Genomic DNA, 22,160 nt, shown 5'->3' on the forward strand with positions numbered 1-22,160 from the left:
AGTGGCAGGGAAAAAAGTAGACATATTATAACAATATTTAAGTAAAGTTGAAAATGTATGAACTCTCCAAGACCTGTGGAGGCATTTTTAGAGGTAATCTGAAGATAAAGACCTTCTTAAAACTCTAATACGCTAATATGAACAGAAGAAAATGAAGTATAACACTAGCTGGAAACACTCTGTTAGAGTTTAAAATATGTTGGATGTGCTGAGAATTTCACATAAAGAGCAGAACTGAAAAAAAAACAGGTAAACATGTAAAAGTAGGATGAAAGAATGTCAACATGATGAATGCTGCTGCCATAACCGCCACCTCCACAACATTTTTAAAGCTTTTTTAATCCACTCTCTGAAAAAAAAAAACCTACGACAATCAGTGAATACGGTCCGGCACAAGTTGTGATACCACTCGTAACCGTTTTCCACCAAACCGGTTCCAGGGCTGGTTCTGGTTCTGGGCCAGTGCTGAGTTTGGAACCAGGCTTTCTGTTTCCACTGACAAAGAACTGGCTCCGGGCCAGAAAAACCAGTTCCAAGGCACCAACTCTTTACTGGGCTAGAGGAAAGAACCGCTTACGTAAGTGGAGGGGCGGAATTATTAAAACCAACGGCAACGGAGACATTTTCAAATAAGAATGAATCTGGATGCAGCAAAGCATCATGGGTCTGAGGAGGAGACAACCTGTCTTTTAGAGATGTGTCCACGGAGGAGCTACGTGGACCAGGTCCTATTAGAGCAGATACCTTATGTTGTTGCTTCAACTTTCACACCAACGCAGCAACGTAGCTGACGTTTGCAGTGACGTAATGACGTGGCTCCCATTAGCACCATGAGCTGTGGAAAAGCTAACCAGTTCTCAGCTGGTTCAAAAGTTGAACAAGTTGTGAACCAGAACCAGCACTGGAACCGGTTTGAACTTTGGAACAACCTGCCTCAGCAAATCAAACAGGCCTCCTCTCTGTCTGTTTTCAAATCTCTTCTCAAAACCCACCTCTTCTCCTTGGCTTTTAACACCTAGCAAGAAAGTTGAGTTTATTTTATCCTTTTATCTTCTATTTTATCCTTTTTATTCACTTAACATGATTGTTTTATTTATGTGCCTTGTGTTTTGTCTTCGTTTTCCATTTGCCTGTCCAGCACTTTGGACCATGTTGGTGTTTTTAAAGTGCTTTATAAATAAAATTGACTTGACTTTGGTGGAAAAGGGGAATCGTAGGCCAGAGTCTGACATGTGAACTTTCTTGTGAAATGCTGCCCTCATGTGGTCATATTGATAAACTGCATCTGCAGTATAACTAATTGTTGTTGATCGTAGGTTCACCACTTTTTGATTGCTGGCCTGCACAGGAAAGGTGACGTACGCTGCCTCCTCAAGGCCAGAGAGGGAAGTACGACAGAGCTGGAGGACTCCAAGCATCACTTGTGGTTAGAAGATGAACACGTGGAGAGATGGACAGTTATGAAGATTCTGTTGAATTTTAAATAATCTGAAGGTTTCATAAAAGATTGTTGTTTTTGTGAGGTGAAATAGGTTAATATTTGTGCATCAAATCCTGTAAATAAGAGGGAAAACACGCCTTTTTACGAAATGTACCACCTTTATTATCCAATCCACACATCCCATTCAGATCCCATTCAGTAAGCAAGAACAAAAGCAATTTATATCAACAGTGAGTCCAAACTTCAAAAATATTAAACAATAACTGTCAGTTTAAGACAAATAAAAGGAGAGTATTCAAAACAACTTGTTGCATGAAATCACAGTAGCATATCTGGGGGAGTAACCGAACTGAGGAGCGACGGGAGTCTGAGGACTGAGCTCGTCTGGACGCTCGTATTTATGGCTTACGGATGTGAAACAGCGTGAGACCTGATGCTGGTCAGCTGGTGGGAAGGAAACCCTGAGCTCCAACGCCGAGCGCCCGCGCTGAAGCCCGGATCAATCAGCTGGACGATGATTGACGGATGACCCTCATGTGTGATCGTCGTTTTTATCAAAGATAATCAATCATTGGTTTTCAGAGAGAACAGTAAAACAAGAACAGTTTAATAGTCACAGATTGTCCAACAGTTTGAGTAAGTGAGCCATAGTGTCATTAGTGGTACGACGACGGATATTATTATTATTTATAATTATCGTTGATACACCAGTAAGGCAGATTGAGAGGATTGGAAGAGGCTGCAGGCGCGAGCAGCAGTTTGATTAAAGGATCATTTTGATGGTTGTTTAAAACAACAGCTGCCGGATTCAAACGCGTCTAAAAGGTAACGAGTTGAGTCCTTAAACAGATCGAAATATTTCAATATAAAAAAATGACAAATTTTAGGAGAAAAAAGTAAAAAAAAAAAGAAAAAGAAATATATTATTATAAAAACATTGCATATTTTGCTGGTTTTTCTTTGAAATAACTTTACTGGAAAACCCTCACAAATAAAATATAATAAAACAGAATTAAATTGAGTAAAAAGACCGCACCACAATGCAATTTTCTTGGTTGATTCAAATTCCTGATTTTCTTTAAACAACTAACAACTGCAGTAATTAGTTAAAGTTAGTTGAGGCCGGAGCTGCACCAGCTTTGTGTTATTCCTGTGGCATTTGACTGCCGGGTCGAAACCGGCAGGTCAACTATCCTCCAAACCAGAAGGTCACTGGTCCGATCCCATCATGTCCTCAAGCGTCCCTGGGAAGGACACTGAACCCCAGATTGCCGTGTGGTGCTGATCCGAAGTCCGGATCAACTGAGAACTTGATGGGCGGCGGCTACCGGGCATCATCAGAACATGAGGCCTTCCTGCTCCACTCACTTTTTTACTTTCAGGGTGCACAAACTTATCTTTGGGTATTCTGTGCTCACAGTGGAAGACTTCAGACCCCCCCCCCCAAACAAAAAATAAAATAAAAAGACTGTACTATGAGTGAAAGGAAACCTGACTTATCAGTACCAATATTGATCACTGGTCAGAACTGATCTGTAAAAAAAAACATCTGGTGTAGATTCACTATTCAGTTTCATCGCCTTTGAATGAGCAAAACTTCATCATACCGAGTCTGATGGACATGTGGACGAGTTTTAACGCTCCCTGGACTTAAGTTCATTCATAAAAAAGGATTTTGGGGGGATTTCTTTTTTTTTTTTTGTTTTTTTATTTATTTTTTTACAAGAGCCGACTAGAAAAAAAAGAAAACAACCAAACGTTCTCAGAAAGACATGGTAGCAATTAAATCCCTTATCTGCCTTCCAGGTTCCCCCTCGACGACGACGGAAATGTTCATCTTGACTGAAATGGATCAAATCGGTCTTCAAGGTCAAATCTCACTCCGTACTGATCAAGCGGATCAATTAGCTTCACTTGTTTTAATACTTGAAACTTTGTGGTTACAAATAAGAACCTGCATCAGAGTTTAAAACGTTATTCTAGGAAAAAAACAAAGCAATAAAATAATATAAAACAACATTGTCATTTAAAGCTTTACTTTAAACTAATTCCATCGTCAATTAAAAGGTTTAATTTAAGGACATCTTTACATTTATCTCCAAGTGCAGCTTGCAGACTCAGTTTTCTAAATAAGGCTGAAAGGTGTCCGTTTGTTTGTGCTTTGACGGCTATTAACAGCAGAGGCAAGTCATGTGACGCTGTTTTTTTTTTTCTTTTTTCATCTTTTTTGCAAATAAAAGTATGTATTCTGCCGGTCTCAATAAGTTGGAGGGAATGGCTATCCAAATACACACAAGTATCAACACCGAGACTTTTTAAATAATGTAAACATATACATCTTATTCGAGGTCGAAGATCCTCTTCATGTCTATTTATACTTATAAAAAGAGCAACGATTACTGGAGCATCGTCCGGATGTTCTTCGGGGTGGACTCGTCGTTCAGGTGTTTTGTGGTGAATCTGAGGAGAAATGGACCAAAACGGACGTCAGATTAAACCAGAAAACTGTTCAGAGATGCAGTAAAGGATCTTTCTCGAGTATCTGGTGGTAAAGAAGCAGCACTTTAATCCTCAAAGTGACCTACTTGAGTGCGTTGAGGAGGCCCTCCACGTTGTCTGCCGGCTGGTCCTTCAGGACTTTTATGCAGCCTTTCATCTGAGGGGGGAATAAACGGAGACGGGATGAGAACGCTGCACATGAAGAGCGGCGTCAGCGCCGAGCCCCCCCCCCCCAGCGTCTCCTTACATCTATCTTGGACGACTTGGTGAAGGCGCCGTTGGGGTGGACGTGGTCGTAGAGGATGATGACGCCCACCATCACCCTCATGCAAAACAAGAGCGTGTCCTCGCTGCAGAAGCGACTCGAGTATTCACTAGAAAGACGAAGAAGGAGAGAAAAAAGGCTTTGAAAATGAGAAATATTTAATGCTTATCTTCTTCCGAGGTGAAACTTCACCCTAATCATCTGACTTTAGTGGCAAAAGCAACCTCAGACCAACAGTGACATACTGCAACTCTTCACTGGGATATTGTAGATTTAACAGGAAGACAAATAAATGGGGCAATATAAGTACCTTCATTATTCGCCGGCAGGTAGATCCACCTTTACGGTCAATAAAATGAAGTAGTTTCCTGTCTGTTATTTTCACGTTTACGTGGAGGAATTTGGGTCCCTTCTTTGCCTCCGTTTTTTGAGGATTTGGGTTTAGTTAATATACACATTGATTGTCTTCAAGTAAAACGTTTACATTTTCTTTTAATTCGTCATTTTCACTCATGTGTCTCTCTGACATTCATGACTGATGACACAGACGTATGTTTCTGTGTCTCCAGCTGAAATAACTTTCAGAACGAGTAACTGAGCCCCGCCCTGCTCCTCTTAAAAGTAAATTTGGTTTTCCATATTTAGAGATATTTACACGAAGTCTTCGCTTTTTGGGGAGAAATGTCTTCTCTCTGGTTACATCCATCCATCTCTGATTTGTTGTTCTGAGTTTGTTCCCGTTGTTGCCACTAACCTTGTGAGAACTGCCCCCCAGGCTACAGCAGGGGGCAGTTCTCGCCAGACTAGTGACAATTCAGTTTGCAGTTTAAAAACTATTATATTATAAAACGGAAAATTTACGGGAAAACACTAATACGGGAGGACGGAGGGAAAGAGGGGTGAAATACGGGAGTTTCCCGGCCAAAACGGGGGATTTGACAGGTTCTGACTGGACTCTGGGAGTTGTGTCTACGAGACAGCACAACCTTCCTTCCTTCTTTCACTCGTTCAGTTATGGAACCACGATGTTCAGGAGTAGCTTGATCCCTGCAGCCGTAGCTGATATGTCTGTCTGCTTTTGTGCTGTCATTTATGTCGTCCTTGTTGATATGCATGTAATTTATTTATTGTTGTGTATGTAGTGTCCGTTGTTGCTGAGACAAGAAATGTGCTGTTAGTGAAGACATATCTCCCTACGGGACAAATAAATCAATCATTTTTCAGTCATCTGATGTACATTTTCTGGCATTTCTCAGGTTTTTGTCCCGCTAGCTGATCCAAGCTCCAGCTACAGGACCGATGAGACTCACATTCCCCAAATTTCCTTCGGGATTAATAAAGTATCCATTATTTACCTCTTTCCTCTGGGACTGAACAACAGCTGTATATCCTCCTGACACTAGATGTTTTCCAGTTTTTTTCCATTTTAATGTTTTCCAGCCACATCACAGCTCTAAGACGCCTCTAGCAAAGGTCCTTAATGACATTCGTTCCAGTTAGTGGCAACATTTGGGTCCGACTGGATCTCAGTTCAACACCGTCGACCAGAACATCTTGATAGAGCGGTTGAAGAACTGGGTGGGACTTTCTGGCACAGTATTTACCCGATTTGAATCTTATCTTAACAACAGGGACTATTTTGTGTCTTTAGTAACAAAAATAACACGTGGAGTTCCTCAAAGTTCAGTTCTGGGGCCTCTGTTTTACTCCACATCTTCAAAAAGTTATTTTGAGAAACCTTTATCAAACCTGTGTGTGTGTGTGTGTGTGTGTGTGTGTGTGTGTGTAAATGCAAAACTCACGGTGTCTCTAGCATCACCTTACAGACACTGGCCATGGTGCTCAAACAGTCCGTCGTGTTCTCCAGAGGAAGAGTCTTGTTCTACAAGATACAATATCACAAATATTAGCATTTTGAGTCGTTCCTAGTACAAAAACCTAACCTGGGTGTGTTTTCCAAACCCTCAATACGTTTCCTGGGACATGCTTGTTAGTCAGAGGTAATTCATTTACACATTTAGCATTTAAAGCGTCTCATTTCACCTGGGAGTGTTTCGTCAGGCGGCTCAGATCGTCTCCGCACTCACCTCTGTCACGAAGTTCGTGGTGGCGGTGCTGAGTGTCTTCAGCATGGGCGTGGCCTCGGCGTAGAAAAGAGACATCCTGTTGGCCATCTCGTTGTTGACTTCGTTCTCGATGTCCAACTACGTGTGAAGACGCAAACGAGACACATTAACCAGAAGTCACAAACCTTTCTTGTCACCACTGAACAGAACACCACAATTTAACCCCATCCTGGAAAGGTTGAAGATCAAATCTCATTGGTTCGCTCCATTTGAGGAGGTCTGTGCTTTCCGACTGTCACGGAGACACCAAACTTAACAAAAACTACCTGGACTACCTACATTCATGTTGTTTATCCGGTTCCGACTGATGGTCCTCCTGTAGTAGCTGAAGTCGTTCTGGATGGCGGGAATTCTCATCTGAGGAACGACAAACACACAGACCCAGTTAGATACGATGACCAAAGGACCAGGGGCCTCATCTATAAAGCTTGCTTGCGCACAAAACAGGGCTTGAAAGATGCGCAAGCCACCTTCTACGTAAAGGTTGGGATTTAAAAAGAAAAAACTAACCAAAAAATGTGCGTATCTCTACGGAACATACTTAAGATATGGGGAACTGGCGACGCAGGCGGTGAGATGAAGCAAGATTCATGTCATACTCTTAATAATGTCATCACATATCAGACTTAATATATAATAGCGCTGATCGTGTCCCTCTGTGTGTGAAGCACAGCGTCAGTCAGGACTCTGCTGCTGCTGGAGCCGCGGTGCAGGACACGCCGGGAACCTCCTCGTCACCCACCGCGACAACCGTAGAGGGACTGAGGACAGAACAAATGAGGGGCTCCGTAGAGCGTTTAGGGGCTCTACGGATCATCTAAAGGGGGACAGATCACGGCGTTTAGCGCAGCAACGGCGTGCTCACTCGCTTTATTTTATACTATTTATATACTTTTTCTACTTTTACTGTGACCACCAAATAATGTGGTTTTCCTATACTCCACTTCATCCACAACGTCTCGATCTCAGTCTCCGTGAAATTTAGTGGCACGGTTGCTCGACACGTCTCATTCATCCTGACGCACAAACAGGCTTCAGGTGCCGCTGCGCATGCTCAGCAGGCTCATTCATATGCAAATTCTACTTTGCATTGCCCATCTATGGTAGAAAGTGGGCGTGTAGAGGGCGGGATATGAGGCGAATTCACCTGCGCAACCTTCCAGCTGGTCTGTGATTTATAAAGCGAACATTGCGTGCAAGTGTGCGTGCACAGGGTTTTATAAATCCGGATTTTATTTTGCGCCCGCCATTTTCGGCTTTTGGGTTTACGTGCACTTTTAGTATGAATCCTACGCACTCTTTTATAAATGAGGCCCCAGGACGTTTAAGCGGCTGAGGTCAACTGCACCTTGAGCTCGTCGAAGCGCAGCGTGAAGTGCAGGATCTCTGCGAACTGCTTGGCTAGCGCCTGCTCCCTCTCCAGGTGCTGCGTGGGCGTGAGCGGCGGGCAGGTGAGGGACTCCAGCAGACTCTGCAGGGCTTCCTCTGCAAACAAACAATCATGTATGTGAAAAAAAGACATAATTAAACAACTATTATATTAAATAAACATTTAAGTTCCCACAGAGTTCACTGCAGACATGTCACGTATACTGCATTGATCCTTTTATTCAAAATATAAGAAAATCAAGCATTCTTCTTTACTGTCTAATGGTAGGTTTACAGGGTTTTATAGTTTTAATTAATTGTATTTAATCAAGTTTATGTAGCAATACCACGTCTGACCACACAAGGGCAGCAAATAACAAGACTTTTCATGTCAGCCTCTTAAATTAAGATGCACTCGGCAGCACTTTGCCAAATGGACACGGTTTAGTGCCACTAAAGTCCCACCTAATGTCAGTGTGATGGAATGAAATTAGTCAAATGCTGCCTCCCTGTGGTCAGACGTGGTATTGTTATTTGGTAGTGAAAGGAAAAACAAAACTATACAGGATTGTCTCAGAAACTTAGAATATTGTGATTTTCTGTAATGCAATTACAAAAACAAAAATGTCATACATTCTGGATTCATTAAGAAAACTCAAATATCCTATCTCAACAAATTTGAATATTCTGGGAATCTTAATCTTAAACTGTAAACCATAATCAGCAATATTAAAAAAAATAAAAGGCTTGCAATATTTCAGTTGATTTGTAATGAATCCAGAATTTATGACATTTTTGCATTACAGAAAATAAAGAACTTTATCACAATATTCAAATTTTCTGAGACAGTCCTGTACATATGCGATGGGAAAGAAGTTTATTTGCCAATTTGGCAATACATTTAAGGTGTGACGTGTCTCTACTTGTTTCACCCTCTCAACAGTTAAGGTGAGCTGCAGCGTTACGTAAGGTGGCGCTCACGGCTGTCGGGGAACGAGAGCAGCTGGAAAAAGAAAGTCTGGAAACCCAGACTGAAACCCAACGCCCAACTAATGAACGAACATCTGGATATCCAGCCGTGTTATTCATTATCATTTGATTTTAAAGGGCAGTAAAGAAGTTGAGAGGAGGCTCTGAAGAGGTTTTGACTGGTACGGGATTGAAATGACTATATACACACACACACACACACACACACACACACACACACTGAATGACTATCTATATCAGGGGTCGGCAACCCAAAAGGTTGAAAGAGCCATATTGGACCAAAAACACAAAAAACAAATATGTCTGGAGCTGCAAAAAATGAAAAGTCTTGTATAAGCCTTAGAATGAAGGCAACACATGCTGCATGTTTCTATATTAGTTAGAACCGGGGGAAGATTTATTTATTTTTTTTTCATTATGCACTTCGAGAAAGTCGAAATGTCGAGAAAAGTCGAAATGTCGAGAAAAAAAGTACAAATTTCGAGAAAAAAGGCGAAATGTCGAGATTAAAAAAAAGGAAAAAGGAAGAAAAAAAAGAGAAAAAAAAAGGTCAAAGGTCAAAAAGGTCAAACATTTTTGAAAAAGCTCCAGGAGCCACTAGGGCGGCGCTAAAGAGCCGCTAAAGAGCGGGTTGCCGACGCCTGATCTATATAGTCTTTCTATGAGGGTGTAAAAGTGGATGCGATGCACAAAGAGAGGAGACCTAGTCTGAGGGAGAAGCAGTAGAACTTCTTGAGTTTGATGACCAGCGGGCAGACGGAGGTCCAGGCTCGCTCCTGCAGCATCATATCGTTGGGATTCTGAATTGCCTGGAGAGAAAACACACAAATAAAAACAGGACACGTTGTCGTATGACTTCCCTGAGACTCCGTGACTGCAGCTAAATAACAATTAAAGCGTCAAGTGGATGTTAAGGGCTCAAATGCAGTGGGAGCCGTGTCGCCGTGCGGCCTCTCACATCTCTGATCTCCTGGCCCGCTCCCTTGTACGCCTGCAGACCCGTCAGGATGTTCTCCGAGTCCTGCAGGACCGAGTTCACCTGGTTCCAGACGTCACGCTCTCCTTCCGTCGGCTGTGCATCTGACGCACAGAAACCAAGTTCAGCCCAAGTTACGCACCAACAAACAAACAAACAAACGCGTCCATTCATGCAAACACAGAAGCACAGGAGTCACGGTGAAAGTTGGATTCTCTCTCTCCAGATCAAGAGTCAGACTTCACGTGTGACTGCAGGAAGCCCCGGCTCTTTATCTGCTCCCATCTGCACGCCAGGCTACTTTGGAGAAATAAAGTTTTTTCCAGCTTCAGAGCACCGGACCGGCGGGGGAATTAAGGCTGAATGTTTTAACCGCTTCAATTAAAAAGCAACAATACTTTTTGTTTGGTTTCTCAATTTAAACTTGCCGATTCTTTTTGTCGGACAAGAATATTTAGATTTTTAAATATCTGACTTGTTTCGGCGATTACTTCCACTTTCATCATGTTTCTATTTAAAAATTTAGAGAAAGACTTGGAGGACAACGAATGATGATCAACTTAACTATAAAAAATAAACATTTCATCCATCTACAGTCAAATATCAAATTATGCTGCCTCGGGTGTTAATTAACTTTAATTTGAAAAGCAGAACCATCAGATTAAAGATTTCTGGAGAAGTTGTTCCCAACCTTTCACCCTTTAACCTGCACCAATAGTATCTACAGAAAATGACAGCACACAATAATCACCTAAAATAGTCTTCTAAATGACAAGTTTGATCTTTTGTGACAGAGTTTTACCAGCTTTTGCATTTACTGTTACAAAGGTTCTTTTTCAGAGATGAATGAGAGGGAGATGTGAAAATACTGTGTACTGTTCATGTGCAACGATGTGTCCTCCTTTAATTTAAATAATTGTAAAAGGTATCTCTAGAAATACATCAGAAATATCTAAGCTGAGGAGGTCAACATCACTCCAGTACCAGCTGATAATAAAAGACCAGGCACTAGAACCAGAAAACAAACAAACAAAAAAAGTATTATTTCTTTCTGGTGTGTAAATCAGTGCAGGATAAATAGATCCATAAAGCTGCTTTGCAAACAGCAGCCTGCGTCTCGCTGGCGCTCTCCCTGTGGAGTGAACGTGTCAGTAAACCGAGCTATTTTTTAACAAAAAGCTTCAGTCAGCTGTTTGCTCGGTTGTGTTGTGGTTGTACTTTGTGCAAATGTACAAAAGCAGCGACCCACACGGCTCACCTCAGCGGGAAACATCTGATGGGCTGCGTCTAATTGTGACAAGGTTGGGAAACCCCGTTTTAAATCCAGAACGCTGCATAAACTAATCATAAACTAATCGAGGACCGTCGACTAGACGGCTCCGTCACATTTCCTCACCTTTGTAACTGAATAAACAAAGATTAAAGTCATAAATTTGCACGTTTCATTATAAAAACACATAAACATCTGAATTTGGATCCTCAACTCCAGCAATGTTTTCATAGTTGACTGTAGAAGGTGTTTGGATGCTTTGTGATAGAAATCAAGCTTCTGCACTTTTTAATCATCCGCTATTTACAGACAGTTGTGTGGAGTCTGAGTAACTCTACGGCGCTCTAAATATAGAGCATCACCGGCATTAAAACTCTGTCTGGGCTCTGTTTTGCATTTCAAAAACGCTCCACTCCCATCATTTCCTCTCTGCTGAATAAACAGAGGCCGAGGTTTCGCCGCGGCGCGCGAGCGGCTCAAACGCCTCTGTGGAGGCACATTGTGTTTTTCTTATGTCGGAGGTCTCGGCGAAAGGTCGAGCGCTTCCACGCGTCCGTTTCTGCGGCGAGGCGGCTACCGAAACACGGCCGACGGAATTTGGACAAATATTTTCTCTGGTAACACATTTGTCTGATCCCGACTGGTGAATTAAATGAAACCTGTGGCGCAAACGGGACAAATAATGTTTAATACAAACATTAGTACAGAAGCGTGCTGCATTCACTGGGAGGAAAAGAAATCTGAAATTCCTTTGCTTGTTTTTTCTGAATTTACAACCTTTTTATTAAAAAAAATATAATCTTCTGTTTTTTTCTGTATTAATAAGATGAAGATGGAAAAAACAAATCCTCTTGCTCCCAAGATTACAGTTTTGGAATAAAAAAAAAGTAAGGTATATAGTGTCATAAATCACATCTTTAAATTTAAAATAAACTCAAATCTTTAACTCGATCCCAAAATAAAATAAAAACTGGATTAAACTCAACAAGCAAGACACGTTTGCTCCTGTTCAGTCGTGGTTTGAAGAGGAAAAACAACAAAAATTATACAAATAAGTCAAAAAATTGAGTGCGCAAAGTTCTTTTAAAAAAGAAAAATATGATAATCTTTTCCTCCAAATGACTGCAGTACACCACCTGACATTGGGAACCAGTGAATAAAACGTTAGTAATGACTTTAAGGCAGGTCTATTACAGCGTGTTACACGGGGAGATGCATGCAGACGGGTCGGTGAAAGGCGACGGCGCTGGTCAGGGGTCAGATTCATTCGTCCTCTTATACTAAAAATCAATCATGAATTGGAGGAAAAGCCACATCAGACTGTCAGAGGAGCAAAGATTGAGCGGTTGAACGGGCTGAGCCCTGACCAGCAGGACCGGGGGGGGGGGGGGTCTGGGTTGGGGTAGCAGAGGGACGGACATCAGCTGCTCTCACTTTCAAAGTCAAGGAAAAAGTTTGGCCCCTGTTCGAGCTCTGTGCAAGTGAGCACTTTTAACAGATTCCCCATTTGGTTTCTGCAAGACAGGAAACAAGAGAGAGAGAACAGAGAAAGAAAGAAATAAAGAAAGAAAAAAGTGTGTGTGATGTTAAAAAGTCATAAAAAAGATTATCTGAACAGAGCCGAGAGAGCGGGGGCTCGATAACCGTGCAGAGGGAACGGGAGGAGAAAAAAAAAAAAAAGAGACGAAAGACGAGAGTTTGGAGCTAAAGCAGATTCCTGCTTCTTCATCGAGACGAGGAGACGGAAAGGAGACAGTTGAGCGGACCACACCTCCTTCCCTCCTCACACCTCTCTCTCTCTCCCCCTCCATCCATCCGCCAGACTTACTTTCAAAGTCCAGGAAAAAGTGTGGATAGTTCTCTATTTCCCTTGTTAGGACTTTTAGCAGGTTACCCATTCCAGCAAACCTGGTGGTCAAAATACAGCCGTTAACAGAAAAACACACAAAAACATCAATAAACACTTAAACATTTTCATCCTGGTCGATAAAAGTGCAGCTGATCACCTTCAGTAGCACAAAAGAAGCTGTTTATATTTGTCCTGAATCATTTCTTGTTAGTTATTATTCTGTTTCTGCAGATTTATCAGTTTTATAATCACTGTTCAGGTTATTCCCAGGGGGGGTTAGGTGTACCGCATGACACATGACACTTCCACCTGCATTGCACATTTAAAACATTATGTCAGTCCCTCGCCTTTTTTCCTGTCAATACTGAGAGGGAGGATTTTGCATCGTGCATTTGGTAAAAGTAAAAACAAAATAAATAAATATGCGGGCAAGATAGTTTTGCCTTGTTCAAAATTCTTTTTAAGAGTTAACTGGATGTTGTAACTGTCTTTCTTACGGCCTTCTGTGCCTCAGAGGCATTTCCAAACCTATAAATCGTGAATGCATGTCAGGACACTTTCACGGGAGCGCAGTGGGGCATGTGGAGCATTTTGGGCTTCACAATAAAAGATAAAAGTGTCTTTATTGTGTTAGCGCTCCGTCGGGGAGTTCAGGAGTCTCAGTCTGAGTTTATGATCGAGCACAAACCCCGAGGCACGCGTCTCCAGGCGGACTGGATCATTTCACCGCTGAGAAAACTGGACTGGGATTAGTTTCGTCATCGGTGACACCAAACACCGCTGCTGACGGACACAAACTTCCACTTCCTAATCTCTTATTTTCAAACATCCATCCTCATGCGTTAGTCACTGCTTTGTCTTCCCCGAACAGACATCATCTGTATGGTTTTCTTCTGCACATTTTCTCCCGCCCTTGCTCAACAACTCTCCTCGAGCCTCTGAACCCGGATCCCTCGGCCCTCTTGGACTCGGGCCTTTCTAAACGCAGCTGAAAACGCCGGGACGTCGCGCTAAATTATAGTTACGCTCCATAAAGCTTTCATTGGAAGCAAAAGTCAGGAGGTAGGTAGTAATTTCCAGAGAGAAGTCGACCTCCCCGGCTACAGAGGGTGGTCATAAACCGAGCAATCACAGCGGGTCTTTAAACTTAGAGCCGAAAAATACAAGGCCGTGATTACGGTTAAAGGTTGGGGGGGGGGCATTGAGGAGCAGCACAACACTATTACATTCAAAAGATTTAAGCGGTCATGTTAGGTAGCAGAAGGAACAGATCTGGAAGAACAAGATGAGAATTAATCTCAAAGTCGATCTTTTCAAGAGTGTAAAGATCTGTTTTTAAAGCCAGCGTACACTCGGCCGCTAACTCGCACCGTATCACGAAACTAAAAGGGCACAAAGTCTCTCACTCAGACATTCAACTTCGCTCGGTTTCAGTCGGAGAGAAGTGACAACAAAAGACACACTGTGCTGCAGCATGCACATGATAATCACACTGCACAGCCTGCAGCGAGCTGTCAGATAGTTTCCTTCACCCTGGTCCTCTTCCTATCCGTATCTCACACTCATCATGAAGTTAAAAAAATAAAACAGACAGTCCTAATGTTTACAGAATCTATACTTCTGATACTGGGCAATATAACACAGTTAAATGAGTCAGATTATTAACTTTATGCAGCTGCCGTCCTGAGTCGAGTGAGATGCCGTGGCGACCAGCAGGGGGCGGCGTTTGTTCACGTTTCTGCTCTTAGGTCTCACTCACTAAACAAAAAGCTTTAAAAAGTTGTGCTGCAGGGGTGACATGTCGGTACATGTGGCTGCCGATCGTCTTGCAGACAAACCCTTAACCTGCAGCTACGGGTTCGTCGGCAGTCTCACGTGTGAGAGCCTCAAACCAGACCAGGGTTCAACAGCACTCAAATACACGTTTTCTATTAAAACAGAGGTTTAATCAAGGATACAGAACCACAGACTTCTCTAAACAAGGGACCACAGATCATGTGATGGGTAAAATCATCTATACCATGTTCTTGGGTCTGCTGGAGCTGGTTACCAGTCCGTTTCACATTTACACAACCAACCACACGCCCTCTCCATCACTCATACGATCCACGACGACACGCATGTTTCTGGAGCGTGGGAAGAACCCGGGATTCGGACCAGGACCGTCCTCGAACCACCGAACCGCCACGCTGAAGCAACGATTTCAATTCTGTTAAAAAAGGGCTTCCTCTAGTCGTTTCTGAACATCGTTGATAGTTGAGGTCACACCTCCGAAACTGATGAGAAGAACGATATGTTCAGACCAAAAACGCAGGTCTTGCCTTCCTCAGGAAGATAAGAGCAGCGGGAGACACACTAACGTGAGGCCGTGATTTCAGCTCTGGCAAAATACAGATGTCAACCGAGTGGCGACACGAGTCGTCCGTGAGTTTCACCATCTGATTGCGCATCACCATGAACACGAGTCAACAAAACTAAAACAGCAAAGCCAACGCAAATGATTTTAAGAGTCTGGATGAGAGCTGTTCTTCCACTTTCGGCTCAGACAGCTTTCACTTCCATTTTTGTTTCTCAGGCAGTGAATATGGAATGGAAGCGAGAGTAAATACGGTAACGAAAGAAGAGAAAAAGAGTATTCCTTGAGGTACGAACCCGTCGAGTCATCTGTGAAACATCAGGATGAAACCGTGTACATCCTGGTCAATATTCTCACTTATTTAGGTATAAATCTGGAAACAAAGCAACTGTGGTGCGTTCATGTTACCCCGTCTGTCACATCTCTTTTCATCTCCAGCTCCTGATCTATCCACCATCCCTCTTCTCTCCGAGTCCAAACCATCTCAGTTTAGCATCTCCTTCATCTTCAGACTGTATAACCCCCGGGCCGTTCCTCTGATGTGCTTGTTTTTCATCCGGTCCATCCTCGTCACCCCCAATATCGCTCTCTCACCGCCAGCGCCGCCTTCTCCAAGTCATTTACAAAGGTCGGTCCCATTACCAGCCTGCAACCTTTTCATTATACTCACAGATAGGTGATACGATATCAGGTTCTGATCGTTTCTACATCCTCAAGAAAACTTTAACGCCACGAGGGACGCGAAGGTGCTGCATCAGAACATGTAGAAACACATCTAACTGAACCCAGCTTGTGTTGATGTGCAGTAATCTGGGGTAATTTGAAGGTTTGGCAGTAAGTACGGGGGATGTGATAAGAGATTTGGATAGAAACTTGAACTGAAAGTCAAATAAAAAGACCAGAGAAGTCTCTCTGATAAAACTGTGCTTTCAGAATGGATTTAAAAAAGGAGGTCACCGACTCCGCTGAGCCGATTCCCTGAGGCGGCCTGTTCTCCGGTTTAGGAGCTTTGACCACAAATGCTCCGTCACCTCGACTCTCCAACCATGCCTCTGGAGGAAATAACAAGACATCCAATCCCCGAGGACCTCGGTCTATGTACGCACTTAAAGGTCAAATGAATAATGATTTCACAAGAGCCTAAAAGTCAACTGATCTTAAAATCCCTGGGAAAAGTAGACGGAGGTGTGATGTGCTCGCTTGTTTTGGTCCTTGTTTCCAGTCCGGCTGATGAATTTGACAGTAAAGAAAAAAAAAAGAAAAAAAAGCAGGTCCTGCTATCAATCCAGGTACAAATAAAAACCCAAACACCGTCTAGGACTAAGCTAGAGGGTGATAAAAATCTTCAAGTAAGAATCTTGGTCGGAAAAAACTGAAATTATAATAGAAAAAAATCTTTAATGACTATGATCATCCATCCATTTTAAAAAAAACACTTGAAGGGAAGACTAAATTGAAAGCTTTAATTTGTTAGAGAGTATAAAAACCAAAGTCTGGCTCAAAGAAGTTCATACTAATTTTGTTAAAGTGATTGAAGCATCAAGAATAAAAAAAAAAAAAACAAATCAACAAAAATAAAACCTGTTTACACCTGTGGGGGAGGTATTATGATCTGGGGTCGGTGGCTCTGCTCTAGATTCAGCAGTTTAAACCTGAAAATGAGGTCAGCTGACTACCTGAATCAACTGAATAACCAAGTTTCTGCCCTGACGAGACGAGCGTACCCAAAGATGACAATGTCGGAATTCATCAGGCTTCAAATGTGAAACCAGGAAGGAGGAGACGACGCCGTCTCCACGCAGAGCTCAGACATTTTACCCATCAGACAACGTTAGGCATGCACAGTGGTCTGACTAGACCACTGCAAATAAATACAGCTTAAAATACCCGAGATCGTAGATAAAGGCGTTTCTAAAGTACGTTGTGACCTTTCTACTGAGGAAAAAAAGGATTTGCATAAAGTTTCTTTGGTTTCAACAATAAAGACAAGTCGTCACTCTGTAAAAGGGCGTTCCCGCCTTGAAGGAGGCTTTACAGTGGAAACAAGCAGATTTTATATTGTGCTTGAAAAAGTCTCAGCATAAACTTATGAGGCCACACTCGGCCCAGCCGCCGGTGCTGCGAGATTTACAGTAAACGAGACAAAAACTGCAACAGGAAAGATTCAGGCTGAACAAGTGCAGAGCTTCTCAGAAGCACCAGATAGTCTTTGTTACACGAGAGAGTTTCTCCTCTTAACCCTTCGGTTCCCACACGGACAGAAATAAAGAGAAATTTAGTAAATTTCCTAATTTGTTCATTTCCTCTTTTATAACCATCTACTGTATATTGGCCTGAAGTGAAACTGGAATCTCTCACGTTCTGCTTTATTCAAGCTAAAAGACAAAATCAACCTTATAAAAGTGTATTTTGGTGATAAAAGCAGTGATGGTGGATATCTAAACTAAGTATATTTCCTGTTAAGAGTAGTATTCTGTTTATATCGCTCTCAGTGACAGAAACTACCGTGTAGCGCTGTTTTCTCCTTCAACTTCAACCTACATCCCAGTCTCAAGGCTATTCATATTTATAAAAACACATTTGTGCCGTCTGTAAAGAAAGAAGTTATGTTCAGAGTCACAGTACAGTGTGAACATGCAGGGAAGCACCGGGACGCTTCACGGAAACAAGGTTCCCTTTTTTTTTTTTTTTAACATCACTAATGTTAGTGATTTATTGCTGAAATTAACCTGTCGTCACAACATCCTACATCCTACAGTTCGTCGTGCGTACCGCGTCTCCTCAGCTGATTACAGCAGTTTATTGTGTTTACAAAACAGCGAAAACTATTCCTGCAGGGCAACTTTAACTTAAGAGATTTACAAGCCGTTATGGATATTCAACCTGACGAGTTCACTTCTGCTATTCATGCAAAACCCACATAAAAGGATCAAACAACGACTTCCTCTCCCTCCCTCTTTTTTTTTTTTTCTAACATTTAAAGCTGTGACATCACAACCCCTGTGGACTGTGTGGCTTCAGTTCAAGCAGTGATCCATAACTGTGAAGAGTTAACAGTCACATATGAACACAGTTTGCATAAATAAGCTATAATTTTAACAATTATTTTAAAAAAAGGACCATTGTAAATGTTTCCAGAGGAATTCATGAACTCATTTGTTGTAGATTTGAACCTAAAACATAACTTTTCCTCTACACACATCAGCTGCGTGAAGTTATCGCAGCCAGCTATAAAAGAAAAACCTTTTATCACCAAATTTTAATTGAATACAGTTTCATTCCCCTCCTTTAAGATGAAGACATTTGAAGACCGTCAGCACATCTACAACCCATCATTATTTTCCATCTCCTCAGGTTGCATTTGCGTCTTGCAGAATTCCATCAAACCTGAACAGCGTGATGAGGGTACGATTCAGACGCATGTCATAGCACGCCCTGGAAAGTACAGTATGTTGTTGGGATGGGAAAAGAAAAAAAAACAAAAAAAAGCATGCAAGATAAACAAATTAAAGCTTTGGAGAGGTAGAAAGAAAAAAAAAGAGTTTGTGGGCTTAATATACAAGAGTAGGCTAATCCCAGGTATTAACATCTAAACCACAGCATTGTTATCGGGCTCATGTGCTGCAGCTGCAGCTTACACTGAAGTCTAGATAAAACATAGCTGCATCAAGCATAAAAAAGAAAATAAAAAGGTGTGTGAGAGAGAGAGAGATGCATACCTTCTCCGGTGGAGGACCACAGGTTGCTGTCTATATCATCCACTTTCCTGTCGTCTCTGAAACGGGACAGAAAAAGAAAGAAAATGTGTTGAAACGTGTGCACGGGTGTGTCGCACAGGTGGGGTATCAACTCTCACATTAACAAACTTCCTCTGCAGACGCATACAAGCATTTAACGAACAAATACAGCCCTCCCCCACCACGAAACACCCCGCTGAATTATTCAGCGGTGAAATCTACACCCTTGTCCGTCATATCCAGAAGAAAGCTGATGAGGCTGCTGTCTGCCGCGTGTTTGCCGGAGTATCAAATGTCCTGTGACAAGCTGCGGCTGCTAATGGTCACCGCCATGCGCTGGACTGCAACTCCCTCCAGTGTGAGCACAATAAATAAAGAAATAAATAAATAAATAAATAAATAAAACAGCTGGCAATGTCAGATTATTTGAGAAGAAACAAAGAAAAGACAAGTATGTTGCAATTACTGTGTGATTATGTCTCATCGTCCTATCGGACCGACCGGTTTCAGTCAAGCTCTTGCTGTCAAACAGATTGTCTCACATTTTTTTTTAAATACAGAAGAATTAATATTAAAGTGACTGCATTACAACCCCATACCATCGTTCTTCCACCGCCGTGCTGGAAATAAGATGCATTTTGATCAAACATCCCCCCTTTGGTCTCATATTTCCAGAGGACAAAGCAACAGTCTTGTAGTTTGTTCAGATGCAAATTTGCAAAAAACACAATCCCATGTAGATGTGGCATCTAGGAATTGAACCACCGGTTTCCAGGTCGGAGACAAATCAACTTCCTCCACTTTTCCACAGACACCCCCTAAACTTGCTGGAATATCTCGAAACATTTCTACATGTGAATAAATGGTGCAGAAGAATTGATCATCACTTATAATGATTGCTTCTCTAAGAACATCGCTGATGTCTTTCCTCGTTGACATCTAAAAATGCTCCAAACCAGCAACCTAATTCACTAAAAACTGTTTAACAGAACCAAGACCAGGCATGGACCAGTGATTTTTATCATGCTCTGATGAATAAAACTATAGCACTGAAAAAAGGCTGCACTATTTTTTTGCATTTACACGAGCGTATCTGATGTGTTCATCCATGGTCTGCAGAGCTTGCTCGTTCACTCGTGGATGGATGGATGGATGAAGGGATGGAGGAATGAAGGGATGGACCACTAAGACACTTAACACTCTTCTTACATGCGTAGTGTGGTGGCTCCCTGTGTTCTGACAAACGAGTGGTTTTTCGACACAGTACTAGTCAGAATATACTCCCTCCTTTTCCTGTCGTTGCTTGTGCACACAGGAAGACTTTTTTTTATTTTTTTTCCAGGCAGATAAGTGACCAGGCAGCGAACTCAGCAGGTTAATGATGCGGGGTATGATTACTGAAATTCATAAGGAATTATAAAATAAATAAAGAAAAGAAAAAGGCAGGCTAGGTCATCCATCCAGGTAGTTATTCCAGTCAGTAAAGTAATAACACATTCAGCCCTGCAGTCTGCAGAAGGGTCTTTCAGCTCAGAATCGAGTCCGTAAATCTGTCAATCATCCCGGCGGGTGGTGGAGCCAGGCATTGTGGAGGGAGATGCATGCACGCCTAAAACAAATAAACATGTTTTTCAGGAAATATCAACTGAGAGCTGGAATGGGATTTTCCAAAAACACACTGAGATACAAGCCATCGTGTTAAATGGGTAAACTATTAAAGGAGTATCTGGGACCGCACATGATTTTCAGTGAATGGAAAAAAAATAGGGGTTCATGATGATCTGTTCACCCTGACAATAAATAAAAACCTATAATTCCACCCTTGTTTTAGATATTTCAGAACCAGCCTTTAATAACCTGATTCTCATAAAGGCTATGTCTTGGCTTGTGCATCCTATAAAATTAAAAAAAAAAAAAAAAAAAAAAAAGGCACAGATTCAGGTCAGTACTCCCCAAAAAAAATGATGCTGCAGCCTGCACCCAGAAATTTAAAATGACACACTTTTACATGCTGCAGCAGCTGAACTTTTAGCACCACAAAGCGGCCGACCGCAGTGTCAGTTTCTGACGAGGGTGTGTCGTCGTGTCAGCTTGGTGAAGTTAAAGAAGTGGAGCCTCTAACAGTCCACACATCTGCCTGCAAACTATTGTCTAAAAGCTGTTTGTTTCCATGGCGACAGGGGGAAAAAGCATACAAATAATAGAAAATATTTTAAACCCTTGGAGGACACAGACGCACGTGAACACTTTGTTTCGTAACAGTTTACTGTTAGAAAAGTGTCATTTTTGGTTGAATCCCTGGCATTGAGGAGGCCGACAGAAATACCAGATATGAAGATGAATGTAAAATATGATTAGCATGACGATTAAAATGAAAATAGATGGTGTATATGAACAACATCTGAAGGACAGAGCATGATTTCTGCGTCTTCATATTGCCGAAGGGTGCAACTGTGACAAATGAAAGTTGAACGAAACTGAGGAGACTTTTTCCTGACGGAGGAATGTTTTCAAATTCGACTAATCTGATCATGTAAACAGGGAACAGGCAGAGAGGCCGACTTCTTTTACTGTAGATGCACCAGTGTGGTTGACATGGAGAGACCAAGTATTTGAATGAGACGGGGTCCTGCTTCAGCGGTCCAAAGCCAAAGTTTACACAAGAAAACAAAGGAACCAAAACCCCGCCGTTCACTGCGTTAAATGGACCATCACGGCAAACATTCACAAGGTCCTCTTATCTGGCTCTGAAATCAGCTGCGTTTTCACAGCGTGGCGTACAATGACTCCAAAATGCTCGGTACGTGTACAGTGGAGCTGTGCTTCAGTTATAGCACAACTGGGACGTTAAACTGGACTTTGCACCGGGGACGATTTGATTTATTGAAGTGTATATATCCGTCTCTGCTACAGCAGGTGGCGATACGCTGCCTTTCAGCTTGTTAGCACTTTAAGGTTTTCTATGTCACAGAAAATGGCTATTTAAAAAAAAAGTAAACTAATCTATTCCTACATACAGAAGTAATTATCTGATAGGATAATTATTTCTTAAGAGAGATTCTGATCAAGACAGACTAAAATGCCGGTATGCATTTAAGAAAAAAAAAAATCTGGTTTTTCTCCATGCAAATGTTCTAATTAAGGAGTAATTCAATAATTAAAACATCCAATCCCAGGCAAGCTCAGACTGATGAACTGGGCATTCACTTAAAACTGCAAACGGGCAGTTTTGTATCGAAGGGCTGCATCTGAGGTGGCGGGGCATCTGGTTTGGATGCCTCAT

General features: G+C 42.1%; 1 protein-coding gene across 2 annotated transcripts in view; it reads right to left on the reverse strand.

Moving 5' to 3' along the window:
* Window positions 1-1,579: 1,579 nt before the first annotated feature.
* Window positions 1,580-22,160, reverse strand: part of fam49a (family with sequence similarity 49 member A) — a 41,258-nt gene continuing 20,677 nt past the window's right edge. The window contains exons 2-12 of one of the 2 annotated variants that reach the window (XM_061746370.1): window positions 18,860-18,915; window positions 12,370-12,449; window positions 9,648-9,769; window positions 9,393-9,498; window positions 7,680-7,816; window positions 6,611-6,688; window positions 6,293-6,409; window positions 6,008-6,087; window positions 4,188-4,314; window positions 4,027-4,097; window positions 1,580-3,901 (exon numbers count right to left, since the gene is read on the reverse strand). In XM_061746370.1, coding sequence (XP_061602354.1) covers window positions 3,838-3,901; window positions 4,027-4,097; window positions 4,188-4,314; window positions 6,008-6,087; window positions 6,293-6,409; window positions 6,611-6,688; window positions 7,680-7,816; window positions 9,393-9,498; window positions 9,648-9,769; window positions 12,370-12,442 — 975 coding nt within the window. In that variant the 5' untranslated portion in view covers window positions 12,443-12,449; window positions 18,860-18,915 and the 3' untranslated portion in view covers window positions 1,580-3,837. Of the gene's footprint in view, window positions 3,902-4,026; window positions 4,098-4,187; window positions 4,315-6,007; window positions 6,088-6,292; window positions 6,410-6,610; window positions 6,689-7,679; window positions 7,817-9,392; window positions 9,499-9,647; window positions 9,770-12,369; window positions 12,450-12,763; window positions 12,844-18,859; window positions 18,916-22,160 lie in introns of both variants that reach the window. The other variant, XM_061746371.1, reaches the window with a different exon arrangement.

The sequence above is a fragment of the Cololabis saira genome, chromosome 18 (assembly GCF_033807715.1).
Source record: "Cololabis saira isolate AMF1-May2022 chromosome 18, fColSai1.1, whole genome shotgun sequence".
Taxonomy (NCBI): domain Eukaryota; kingdom Metazoa; phylum Chordata; class Actinopteri; order Beloniformes; family Belonidae; genus Cololabis; species Cololabis saira.